Source organism: Lucilia cuprina, chromosome 4 (assembly GCF_022045245.1).
Source record: "Lucilia cuprina isolate Lc7/37 chromosome 4, ASM2204524v1, whole genome shotgun sequence".
Lineage (NCBI taxonomy): Eukaryota > Metazoa > Arthropoda > Insecta > Diptera > Calliphoridae > Lucilia > Lucilia cuprina.
In genome coordinates this window covers 1,799,754-1,813,505 of record NC_060952.1, presented here as the reverse complement: position 1 = coordinate 1,813,505, position 13,752 = coordinate 1,799,754, and the positions used below count along the sequence as shown (strand labels likewise).

The 13,752-nt window shown below is 27.7% G+C and overlaps 1 protein-coding gene across 2 annotated transcripts in view; it reads right to left on the bottom strand.

The window, feature by feature from the left end:
* Positions 1-13,752, bottom strand: part of LOC111690479 — a 150,217-nt gene that overhangs the window by 59,661 nt on the left and 76,804 nt on the right. For both annotated transcript variants that reach the window (XM_023452957.2, XM_046950100.1), the window contains 2 exons: positions 13,096-13,279; positions 3,681-3,802 (listed from right to left, as the gene is read on the bottom strand). In XM_023452957.2, the coding sequence (XP_023308725.2) occupies positions 3,681-3,802; positions 13,096-13,279 (306 nt within the window). The remainder of the gene's footprint in view (positions 1-3,680; positions 3,803-13,095; positions 13,280-13,752) is intronic.

Genomic DNA, 13,752 nt, shown 5'->3' with positions numbered 1-13,752 from the left:
GCATTTTTATCAACTACTTACCACACTGGTTACCAGTGGCGAAAAATTCATGCATACCAGTTTTTGTATGGAAAAACTGGGGTAGAACATACATAAACATACTACTGACATACAACTCTTCTCTTCAATTCATGTTCTTATTTAAACATCAACCTTATTTTCCTTTTACGTAAACTATGTGTTATGAAATGTCGCTGTTACAAGCTCCTGCTGATGCCTCTGGCAGTGGCAATGTTATGGTGTCTCTGCTACTTTTCTTGCCATTGATATTGCTGCATTATGGAGTAGTTATATCTAAGATTAGTTTGGTCTCACTCTTGCCATCTCTTTATCCTGGAATGCCTTTGTGTGTCATGTAAGTGCACGCGAGTATGAGTATGAATGCTTATTCACTAAAAATCCTGCTGTTATTTTATGTCAGCATTAGTTACAACAATTTTACAAGTTTTTATTTGAAACTTACCTCATAGTTAGTTGTGGATTGTACAAAAAAAAAAAAATAACGAAAAGGTTGTTTGAGGGCATTCAGCCACATGCATAAAGAACAAATAATACTAGTTAGGAAGAAGGAAAGAAAGAGATGACACGAAGTAGATTGTAGAAAATTGTTATAAAATTGGGTAATAAATAGTCTCAGGAACGTATTAAGCGAAAAAATATCTTAATGTTTCCTTTAAGGATTAAGAGAAAAGCAGGCAGCAGCGAGTTTAAAATGAACTAACCAAAATGGTGGTGGTTGCTGTTGAAATAAGCTGACCTATTTTTTCTAAAATTTAAAATTGTACGGCATTTTGTTAGTAGTTGTTGGATTTTTTAAACTAAACATTTAATTATCTGCTTTTCTTTCAAAAAAGTCGCATTTATTATAAATCAAGTATAATTTATTCAAATTTATTTCAAAGTAGCTTCTATGAATTAATTAAGGATATTTAGGTTTAGAATACATTTTTGAAGTTTTTGAAAAAATTACTTTTACATTTTGTTAACAAAACATTGTTTTCAAAAATATTTTGTGTGAAGAATTTTTTTTATTTAGAAAAATGTTGTTTGCGTATAGAGTAGATTGAAATTTTAATTAATTAATTTAATTTGCAAAAAATTGTAATTTTTGAAATTATAACTCAATGTAAATAAATTTTTTTAAAGATTTTAATTAAGTTAAATATCTTACTTTAAATTCCTAGTCCTTTCAAAAATTAAAGAACAATTTTTATTCGTATTAACGTCACAGTTTTAATAATAGACATTTTTTAATTATATTCAAATAGCGGAAGCGTTGCAGCGCACTGGCTCAATGAATGGATCCAATTTTCTAGACTCAAAAAGATAAATTAGCTAAAGTGCGAGATTACTGCTCTCAGGAGAGAAAATGAATTCAGTAAAAAATTCGTAAAGCGCATTCATATTTCTGCATCATTAAATGGCAACGGTTGATATTTCAAACTAAGTAAGAAAGAATTGTGAATTTCTATTTCTCTCTTATAATTTCAAATTTACAATAAATAAGAATACAAAAACTAATTTCAAAAAAAGTTTGCCATGATATAAACACGAACTTATAAAAATACTAGGAATAATGTAAACTTTTAAAAAAGTATATTTATATAATTTAATAACATTAAAAAGGAAAGATGATTTAACAAATTTCCAACACTTTATAAAAGTGTGTACATATGTATGTACGATGATGTGTTTGTTATGATTCGAATATAAATTTCAAATATGTTATAAATATGCTATTTATTAAGTTAATATAATGTAAGCAATATTATTATTGTTCTAACTATAATTTAGCTAAAATTAGGCAATTTAATAACACACATTTGCTACAAATTTAATTTTATGTTCATATTTATTTTTATGCATGTATGTAAAAGGCTCACATGTAAACATACACATACAACATATACTGTATATGTACCCAGCATAAACTTTCATTACCACAAAACAATACACAATTGTATTTTAAGTCATTATTTTTAAGACGGTAATGACATTGGAAGCATGTACTTACCAGTAATAGTTTCTGAAGTACATGAACAAACGTGTGTATATATTAAAAAAGTATTTATACAACATTATTAATAAGACCTTACTAGTATTTTATATGTAACCCAAGCGATACGTAGTAGTCATTAAAAAGTATGTTGTTAGGTAAGTAATTACAATTGAAACCCATTACCGAGTTCTTGTTGGGTAGATATATTAAATATAATATTTATGGAAATATACATATGTATGCATAAGTATGTACATTAGGGTGGCCCCAAAATATACTTGCAGATTATGAATATAGTTCATTCTTAGATATAATTTGTAAATAGTAAATATTTACAATATTTTTATACATAATATTTGTTACGGTATGTATGTGTTACTGATCCGTATAACGTTTTTTTATGTTTTTTTAATAACGTTATTTCGTGTAATAAAAAATTTAAAAATATTTTTCACATAATCAGCTCAAAATTGACGAGTCCTTAAGACCTATTTCGTAAAAATTGCTATTTTTTTAAACATATGGTATTGAAGTCAAGATTTTCAATCGATTTTGGGGAACTGAGTGAGGCATCTTAAAACAAAAAATACTTTATAGTTTTAATAAATACGCATCGATTGGAATAACATGACATTCTTAAAAAGGCTGTTCCTAGGAATACCCTAATGTACATATTTCTTATTTTCTAGGTTATTACAGACATGGCCTTCATATTACCAACAGCAGCAACAATATGGACAACTGCTATTCACATATGTATGTGTATGTACATTTGTATGTATACAAATTTCTTACATACAGACTCACATAAACCAAAGTTTGTTTTTCATACTAAAAACCCACAAAAGAAGTACAACTACAACAATCACCGAGTCCTTGGGCTTAATAGACCTATAAAACGCGTCTTTTATGTCTCCTCAGTAGACTGGAAATAATTTACCCTGTTGTTTTTCTTTTGTAATTTTTTTATTTTCACTTTTGGCAGCATGTAAACAAAAACGCGTTCATACAAATTGTTTATTTGTCGACCATAAAATAAAAAATCGTAGTAGGGTTAGTGGCAATGAAATTTTAATAAATTTTTTTTACGCTTTACAAAATAACAATAATGACATATTTTATTATACATATTTGAGTTGAAAATGTTTTGATTTTTAAAATGTTATAACCAATTAGAATGATTTTGAGGTCCCCACTTAAAAAATCTAATTATTTCATACTGATAAATACACATACATATGAAAATATATATGCATTTAGTACGAAAATTGCCAATTCGCACCATTCACCATTTATTTTACCGCATTTTCAACTTTCAACTAGTTCCCTGTGATAGATAAAGTGGTCGATATTTTGTAAATCGCATTTGTTAAATTTTTGTATAAAGTTTATGAAAATAAATTCCAAACAAATTTAATATTTCATAAATGCCATTTTAATAGTCACATGTAGTGCTTAAAATATCCATATGGCACATTTATGAGGAAATGTAATGCTGAAAGTGTCCGTTTGCATAAAATGACACAGAAAATACAAAAAATTTAGAACAATTAAAACTCGAACAAGAGATCAGTAGCTCAGTTGCAAGAGCATCTAATTACAAAGAAAGACTAATTAAGTGGAAAAAAATCTTGTAGATACTTTAACTTAATATAAAGTTTTAACATAACATTTGACTTACCTTCTAAAGACCCCGTATATATTCTAGTAATATCATAATCCATGGGTCCATCACTAGTTTCTATTTGTACATCACTGGTGAATACTGATAAGGGATCCTGACGCAGCACCAAACGAAATTCCCTAAAAATATATGAAGAAAATAGAAAAGAGAATAAACAAACATTGCCATAAGACAAATACATAAGTAAATACAATACATACATATGTACATATGTATGCTAGAATAATAAAGTAATATGAGTACGACGATTTAACAACAAAATATAACTTTTTAATAGTTAAGAAACAATAATAAAAAACAATATTGATAAAGTAAATACGAGCACATAAGAAAAGAGTGGATGCACACATTGAAAAAGAAAAAAGTTGAAAACACAAATAAAAAAATTTTAAATTTTGAAGTAAAACTGAAACATGAACACATAGAATTTCAAAGAACTAGGATAACAAAAAACATACACCAACACACATCCATATAAATACACAAATATAGATTCTTACAGAAACCAACAATGAAAGAATATACAAATAAACAAACACACAGATACTTTTGGAATACGTACATATAGATCTGTGTGTTTGTTATTAAAGTCGTAACTGATGACAGCACAAGTGTTGACAATCTTAAATGTCAGCAATAATTGTGTCAGCATAAAAGACTTACATACATACTCACACTATGACATCTGTATATACAATTTGTGCAAGTTTCTATGTATGTGAAATACAAAAAACAACAATAGCAAACTGAAACGCATTTCAATCTTGTATAGAAAAATAAATACTCGGGGGACATTTTGTGTTTATTGTGAAGCATTGAAATGAAGCTACTCCCATACTTATAAGTCTTTCAATTTTCAAATGCCAAAAATCAATAAAAATAAATGATTGTTTTTGCATTTACTACTCGTGTCATTTGAAGTTTGTCATATTTTTTAAATGGGTCGTTTATAAGGCATTTGCAGTTTTATCATAAAATCAATTTAAAAAGTTTTAAAATAAACAGTTAAATTGTTATTAAATTTATTAAATTTACATACATACATTTGAATATCCATTTAAACGGGAATTTATTTTCTTAGTAATTTGTTCAATGTTTTAAATTAGTATCTTTATAAATGAGCCCATAACAATCGCCCTTTAACATTTTAGGCTACTTTATGTATTTCATTTTTGTTTTAATTTTAACACCTTTTTTATCACATAAAAACTTTTAGTACCATAAAGTCATTCTATTCAATATTTGTATCTGGATTTTTTCACATTTTATAGTCCGCATTCACTTGTTCTATCTGTTGGTAATCTATTTTTTATGGACAACAACAACAACAATCTATTTTTTATGGACAACAACATAAATGTATATTTTCTTTCTCTTTTATTATTTTCAGTGCATGAACAAGATGTAACCCAAACCCTCAAAAAATAGAATGAAATAAAAGCACTCTGGTACTGAGATACTTAATTGTCAAAATGTCATTTTTGTATGTCAGATGGCTAATGATGGCTGTAAACATGAGAATAAAAAGCAAAACAAAAAATGTACATAAAGGCCAGCAACATTGTTGCTATTTTAGGATTTCAAGTAAGTGCTATCGATTTTTTTTATTGTTGATTTTTATAACATATTGGATCATCAAATTTCTAAAACTCATAAATCAAACACATTCTAATGCAGTCAGTATGGAAAGTGTAAATACATAAACTGTTATACAAATATAAATTTTGTAGTACAAAAAGTATATTTTAGAGTGTAATGTGTATTGGTTTAAAAAAATATTTAATGTTCTCATCTATTTTAAAACTTAATAATATTTATGAGTACAGAGATTAAGATTTATCACAAATATTTTTATTGAAATCCAAAATACTTTATGCTTTTTGAACTATAGAAAGTAGACAAAATTAGACTCTTACATAATATGACAGAGTACCAAAACACATTTTTTTATAATTTTCAAGTGATTCCATAAAAGGAAGTTATACGTCCGATTTACTTTGCCCTTACATTACATCATGTGACAAATCAAAAAAAAAAAAAAAAATTAAAAATGTTATTAAAACTGACTCAATATGTTTCAATAAAATTAAATATTTAATAATTTCCTTGTATAATACTTTTAACCTTCCAATGAATAAACAAAAACATATTCCAAAATGCAATGGCCCATTATTAAAAATTTAAAAAAAATGTGGAATTGAATACATCTCGCTGGTAAATTCCGAAGTACAACTATAGCCTAGACTATAGACTAGATTATATCACTTCTCATGATTTGGGAATTTCTCCCAAATCATGGCAAGTGGTTACCAACCTAACGACAAAACTTATAACAAAGATTGTGTGAATAGTATATTACAAAAATAATCTGGTACGCACTTTTAACACATTAATGACATACCTTTAATGTATACTTATATTGTATACAAGTTTGTCTGAAGTTTCTTTTCTTCAGAAATATTTTTATAATCTTTAATGAATGTTCTTTAAATAAAAAACATTTCTTTTTAGTATTTTTCGTTATCATATGCAAAGAAATCTTGCTTTCTTCTTGAATTTATATTTCATACTTGAAGTTTAAAAAGGTAGAAATATTTTTCATTACACTTTTTGTTGTTTTATAAGATATATTTTTTATGTTTTTATTTACCTTTGTAGCCATTCCTTTGCATAAAAAACAACATTTTTATTATAACTTCCATTTACCTAATGACACAATTTTTTAACATCTTATGCTGCCATTCGCTGTTGATGTGTTTTTGTAAATCTAGTCTTTTTCATATAAAAATCATGACAAATCCTACAATATTATCGATGATAAGATCTGCACCCTTTAAGATCTGCTTCTCTTTCTCTTTATGCGCCTGTCATCTCTCTGTTGTAGCTTTAGTGAAATGATGACTCTGTGCTTGATTTTATTTTTATGCAGTTTTCTTAAGAGGTTTTTGTTTTTTTGTTGTTGCTGTTGATACTCTTCTTCATTTTTAATATTTATTAAGATGTTTTTGTTGTCACTTGTTATATACACCTCTTTGCCTGCTTTTACAAAACTCTCTTTTATCCACTGGCTGTTTTTAATGTTTCTTTTTTATGAAAAACTTAAAATTAAAGTGTTGTTGTTTTTATTGTTTCTGTTGTTCATGACGATGTTGTTGTTTGTTTTTTTTTTATTTTTGTATAAAATATTTCGTAGTTTAAGTGTCACCACGCCTTGAGCACAAAAATGCCAAAGTAAAAAAAGTTGCTTCATTATTTTGATGTAAAGTCATTTTCATTTACTTTGTTTTGCTGTTGATGATGTTGTTGCTAATGTTAGTGTTTTGTTGCTGTTGTTGTTACTTTTCTACTACTGAAACATACTTCACATTTTGATATACATAGATGAATAGATGGATGAGTGAAATTTGCTGCTTCTGTTGTTGTTTTAGTTGTTCTTGTATATATTAAAAATTAAGAGATTCCATACATACTTCTACTTAGACAAACAACAATAGACATATGTATTGCTTATTGGCTACAATGTCTTATGGCCCAACTACAATGTGCATAAGCTAGCTTAAGGAAATGTCAAAACCGAACGAAAAAATGCATATTTCATAATATTTTATTGAAATATTTTTTTTCTTTATTTCTTTGTGTACAATAAACAAACAACTGATTCCGTACGGAATGTGCGGTCAACTTGACGAACTTCTCTTAAGTACATTATAGTTTGTCACATAAGTTTTGTATGTATTCGCACACTTGCTTAAGCTGACTTACGCTAGTGTATGCATATAGAAATACCTTTAGTTCTCAACATTTTTAAAATAATCTGTGTTATAATATTACCAAATGAAAGGGCAATATGTTTATTCATTTACTAGCTCTTTTATGGATAGGATATTAAATTTTGAAGCAATTAATTTAATCTATATTCGTTCTTATAACTTCTGCCAATACTGTATGTATGTAGCCTTTTTGTATTTATGATATGACTTTTAGTGTTTACCAAATCTGTTCTATTTCTCAGAGTGTAGTAAATAAAATGTAGCAACTGTTGTACAAGTACTTTGCGAAAGCCTTAAAGTTGCATGTCAATAGATTTTATATGTACATGTATGTTTGTTTTATAAACTATATGTGTTTATATTTTATTTTAAATGTTGACATAATTCAGAAGTTTAAAAATGTGTTAATGACACAACAAGCAGCAGTAAAATGTCATCTAACTAAATCTTAAAATAATAATGTTGCAATAAACTTATAAACAAACTAAGTAAAAAGAAAATTAACATAAAGGCAACAAAAATCCTTAATATCTTAAAAAAATATAATAATCTTATCAGTCTTCCTTAAAAACTAAATGGAAAAAAATAAATAAATAATTAAAGTAAATAAATGAAAAGCTAAAGATCTGCAATACAACTAAATCTAAAGTTTTACACTCATATCCCAGCTTTATTTAAACACAAATGCTGCAGTAGACTAATAAAGCAGTGAAAAAAAAACAACTAAACCAAACATAGGGTGAGAGAGAGAATGATGAATGGTAAGAAGTACAACAACTTTAACATTCCTGCATCATGTTTTACACAATTTGGAAAACAATTTCTTGGTACAAACATAAACAACAAGTAATGCAGATGTTTAAAGTAGATTCATACACATATTCCGACATACACTCACACAAATTTTCAGCATACATGAAAAACAAACAAGCAGAATATCATCAAAAAACGTACAGTCATTTAACATATTTTTTCATACATATGTATGCATGCATGTGTATACAATACATATATACAATTTTTTAAGGATATATACGGGAAAAGAAGGACACATTCAAACATGACTTACATGTTTAACATAAAACTATTCTGAAATCTACATACATATACATACACAGTTTGAATATAATATTGCCAAACATTAACGCTAAGCTTCCGCTATCTACCTTCAATAAAGACTATAGAGGGGATTTAAACAAAAAAATTAAAAACCAAATTAAAAACGTTTGAAATTTTCTTATGATTCCGCACATTTATCTTCAGGAGACTATAGGCTAGATTACAGACTGGACTATAAACTAGATTACAGACTAGACTATAGACTAGACTATAGACTAGACTATAGACTAGACTATAGACTAGACTATAGACTAGACTATAGACTAGACTATAGACTAGACTATAGACTAGACTATAGACTAGACTATAGACTAGACTATAGACTAGACTATAGACTAGACTATAGACTAGACTATAGACTAGACTATAGACTAGACTATAGACTAGACTATAGACTAGACTATAGAATAGACTAGACTAGACTAGACTATAGGCTAGACTTAAGACTAGACTATAAACTAGACTATGGACTAGACTACAGATCAGACTATAGACTAGACTATAGACTGGAGTGTAACTACACTATAGACCCACTTGAGGAACAGTTTTATTTAAACACAACAGACCCGATTGAAGCCTAGATATATCCTATTTTTAAACTGTATTCCTATACTTTAGACAATTAAGCACTTTGCTTGAAAAATAACAAATTACACTTAAAATAGTTTATGTCAGTTACACACAAAATTTACAAAATTTATCACATAAGAAATTGGTGTCACTAAGTCGGAGTACAAAACTTTAGAATTAAAATTTAAAATAATATCAATTAAGTTTAATAACATTATTTACCACATTAAATATGTATTTAATAAATTTACAAAAATAATTTGCTACTTCGAAAGGTCGCAAGAGTATTGTATTGTCGAGTATGTGCTTTTAAACAAGTTTTTGTTTTCGCTGTTAATGTTGTTTTTTTAACAATGAAATATGTCAATAATGGCAACCGGAAATGTGCTAATGTTTTCAACATGAAATAGTATTTCCTGACGAATTAAGGATTTCCGGTTTATTAATGGCAAAAAGGGGATAGCAAAAACATAGCTTTAAATAAAGGTGAAAGGGATGAGTATAATTTATTTGGATACGAGTTTAGAAAATTGTTTTATTATAATAAAGAAAATGGTTTAAAATTTTAAATATTAAATTAGAGAATTCCAATTTTATTTAAAATCTTTAATCCTTAATGTTATGTGTAAATATAAATAGAATAGACACACATTTATTAGAAATGTTTTTTTTCATAATACATAAATAATTTAAATTGTCTTATAATTAAAATCCCTTAAGTCTATAAATCATTCAAGCATACTTTACAAAACCGATACCAAAACTCAAACTTATGCACTCGGGCCAGTTTACCCCTCTAACATACATACAGCATATACACATACATACATATACACATACATACATATGTATGTATACGTATTTAATAATTTTCTTTTTGAAATGAAAGTTTTCTATAATTGTTTTTTTTTCGAAAACAGAAACAAAGAATTAATAAAACAATAAATGCAAAAGCACAATATTACTTGCAGCTGTTGCCACTCCCTTAAAAGGTTGTTCAACTTTTGGACAACAACAACAGCAGCAACTATAAATACAAATACACAATAAGTATCAACAATTCTAAAGAAAAGAAAACAATTTCAGAAAAAATAGGTCTAAAAACTTTTCCTTACCAAAGTACGTAACAAAAATTTATAGAGAAAACTCTAGTTTGATAGGTATACACCCCTTCAATATATGGGAAGACCTCAACCACAATGGGCAGCAGCAGTGAATGATTTGCTTAACTTTTTTCTACTTCGTTTTTGAAGTACGATTGGTTTTGTTTTATTTTTTTCTCCTTTTTTGTACTTCACTTTATTTTTACAATTGCCATTTTTCCTTATAATTCATAATTCATTTATATTTTTCTGCATACGAGTTTTATAAGTGGTTATAGTTGTACGATGGTTGAGTGTCAAGTGTTGGTTTTTCAAAACTGAATTTAATGAAACTCTCAAGAAGTATTATGCTCTTATAAGTTTTTTTTATCTTTAACTGCGGCTTTCAAATCACAAGAATAACAAAAAATTTATATACCTAAACATGGAAGGATTTTCTACAGAAAATCGTTTATGTAACAAAAATATGCCGACCTCCTAAATTATAAAGTCCTTACAGAGAAAAACGCATTTTATATGTTTTTGTAACTGTATATGTTTGTGCATATTTATGTGGAAAAATAACGCCTTTTTACTACTAGTTCAGGCTGTAATACATATACAACACATACAATAACGGAAATATTGCGGATTTGTATTGATTTCCGGTAGACAGCTTTAGTGTTGTTATCGTTGTATGCCAGTCCCGCTGCAGGAATCTTTACCCGTACACTAAGTGTTTATGAGTGAAAATGTGTCTGTCTGTGTGAATTTGGATTAATATTCAATACTTGCATTTATGGCATTCATGTACACATGTCTATATTGTATTTTGATTTTTTTAAAGGGAAAAATCCAGATATTTAAAATTCTATATTTTGTTTTTCTCTCATTCATTCTTTATTTTTGTTGTTTTTCTGTTGGTTGTTTCAGTTTGCTTTTTTAATTTTTTTTATTTCCTGCTCCCAATCGTGTAGAAATACTTTATAATGCTTAAAGGCATGAAATACAGTAAAAGCACACATTCACACTCTCACATTACCAACACTATTTAAAGTGGGTATATAAAAGTGTGTGTGCAAGTTTGAGTACCGGATGTTGTTCATGTTGCACATGCTGTAGAAAATTCATTTAGATCAAACCAATTTAAACCATCACCAACAAACAACCAGAGTAACCGAACAACGTTCGCACTGAACGCAAACTGCTGCGAAATTAACAAAAAAATGTTCAAGAATCAATAACGGCAAAAACAGAAGCAACCAAATCAACAATGGCAGAGCAGTGGCAACATTTGTTAAGCAATTCGCTGGTAATGTAACTGTTTATTGAAAATGTTGCTTATACATGCAAACACTTGCACACAGTATAGTATGTGGGAGAATGTATCTATATTGATTTGAGTTCCCCAAAACCTGCAAAAAATGGCTACATTTTGTAGAAAATTAAAAAAAAAGTATTGCTTAAAATACCTTGAACTTAAATTGTTAAATTTTGTATATGGAGCTGTTTTATTTTCATATATTTTGAAATTTAATTATCTCACAAAGTCATGTTTTATGCATTTTATATTTTGTGTTTATTATTTTTATTAATTTTAGTTATTTGTTTTTATTAATTTTTACAATATCATTTGATGTTTTTCTTCTTCTACTTAAAATCGGAAATAATTATTATATTTCGGAAGTTATTTCACAACAGCCACAACAACATACAATTTGTCCTTGTGAAATTTTTGTTTAATTTTTGGTTTTAATGGCGTTTATTTTTTTATTTAATGTCAATTCGAGTCTCTAACTCGCCTTTCAACTTTTGACATTTTAACTGATGTTATATTTTGTGTGTTTATGTGTGTGCTTGTATTTTTCTCGTTTTCTCTCTTGAATTCACTTTAACTTATTCAAGCGTAAACTTTGCCATCATGATGATGCTGGTAATGAAGTTGTTGACGATATTTAAATTGAGTTTTATATTTTAGAAAATTATTCATACTTAAATATGGGTGTTTAAATTACTTTTTTATACCCCACACCAGTATTCTTAGAATTATTATGCATTTGTGTAGTTGTTTTTAACATTTAGAATTACTTTTGTCAGGTTTAAAATTAAGAGAAACCATCATGATTCGTATTTTGCCAACTTCTGCAGATTTCTTTGTATACAATTTAATAGATATTTACTCCATACATTTACCTTTAACTGCTTAAGGGTATCATAAGGTAGGTCATTTCCAAAAACACATTTTTTCTTTCAACTTAATTTATTTTTTTCATTTATTCGTTTGTTTCCTTTTGTTTCTACATTAAAACTCTATTTTCATGGCTGTAAGTCATCATGGGCAAGCTATATATAGTCTAGTCTATAATCTAATCTACAGTCTAGTCTATAATCTAATCTATAGTCTAGTCTATAGTCTAGTCTATAGTCTAGTCTATAGTCTAGTCTATAGTCTAGTCTATAGTCTAGTCTATAGTCTAGTCTATAGTCTAGTCTACAGTCTAGTCTATAGTCTAGTCTATAGTCTAGTCTATAGTCTAGTCTATAGCCTAGTTTATATTCTAGTCTATAGTCTAGTCTATAGTCTAGTCTATAGTCTAGTCTATAGTCTAGTCTATAGTCTAGTCTATAGTCTAGTCTATAGTCTAGTCTATAGTCTAGTCTATAGTCTAGTCTATAGTCTAGTCTATAGTCTAGTCTATAGTCTAGTCTATAGCTTAGTCTATAGTCTAGTCTATAGTCTAGTCTACAATTTCTTTAGTAAAACTTCTTAACAACGCATTTCCGGTTTTGCAGCAGTTCTTGTCAAATTGTTTAAACAAATCGAGAATTCATAAACACCTTTAAAACTTTATATTTTAAATATACACTCACCTGTCATGAGCAGAAAAATTCAGTCTTATGGTATGCGCTGGTCCATATTCACCAGCATTTAAGTCTCTTTTTCGACGATGTCGCTTCTGTTCAATGTGCTTTTCATGGGCTTCATGTAAATGTGTACGATCAAAATTTGCTGCCTCCCAATGTTTTATAAATGGGGTTAATTTTTGTGTATGGCCTGAAAAGATAAAAGTGAAAATGAAAACCAATAAATATATAAATTTAAACAAGCATTTGTAAATTCAAATTTAAATTGTACATAGTTACAAATGGCAACTGCATTAAAAACTAATAAAAATAATTGAAAAACTAGAAACAAACTATGGGAATAGAAAATGCATTTCGATTTTCTTTAGGTTTTGTTCGTTTGCGTTTATTTTAGTTACACAAATTATAATATTTGTTTGGTTAAACCGTAACATGGATACACGTAACACAAATTTACATAAAATCAAATATATTTACATACAAAACAGACACTAATGCACTTTGTTGAACACAAACCAAAATACTAAACAATAATAGTTTAGTTACTTAGTATCTTGGTTTTAAGACTAATACAAAGCAGAGGTGTAAAGGAATAAAATGACAAGATTTGCTAAAACATATATATGTATGTATATTAAAGTTCCTTATTATAATGATCCTTTC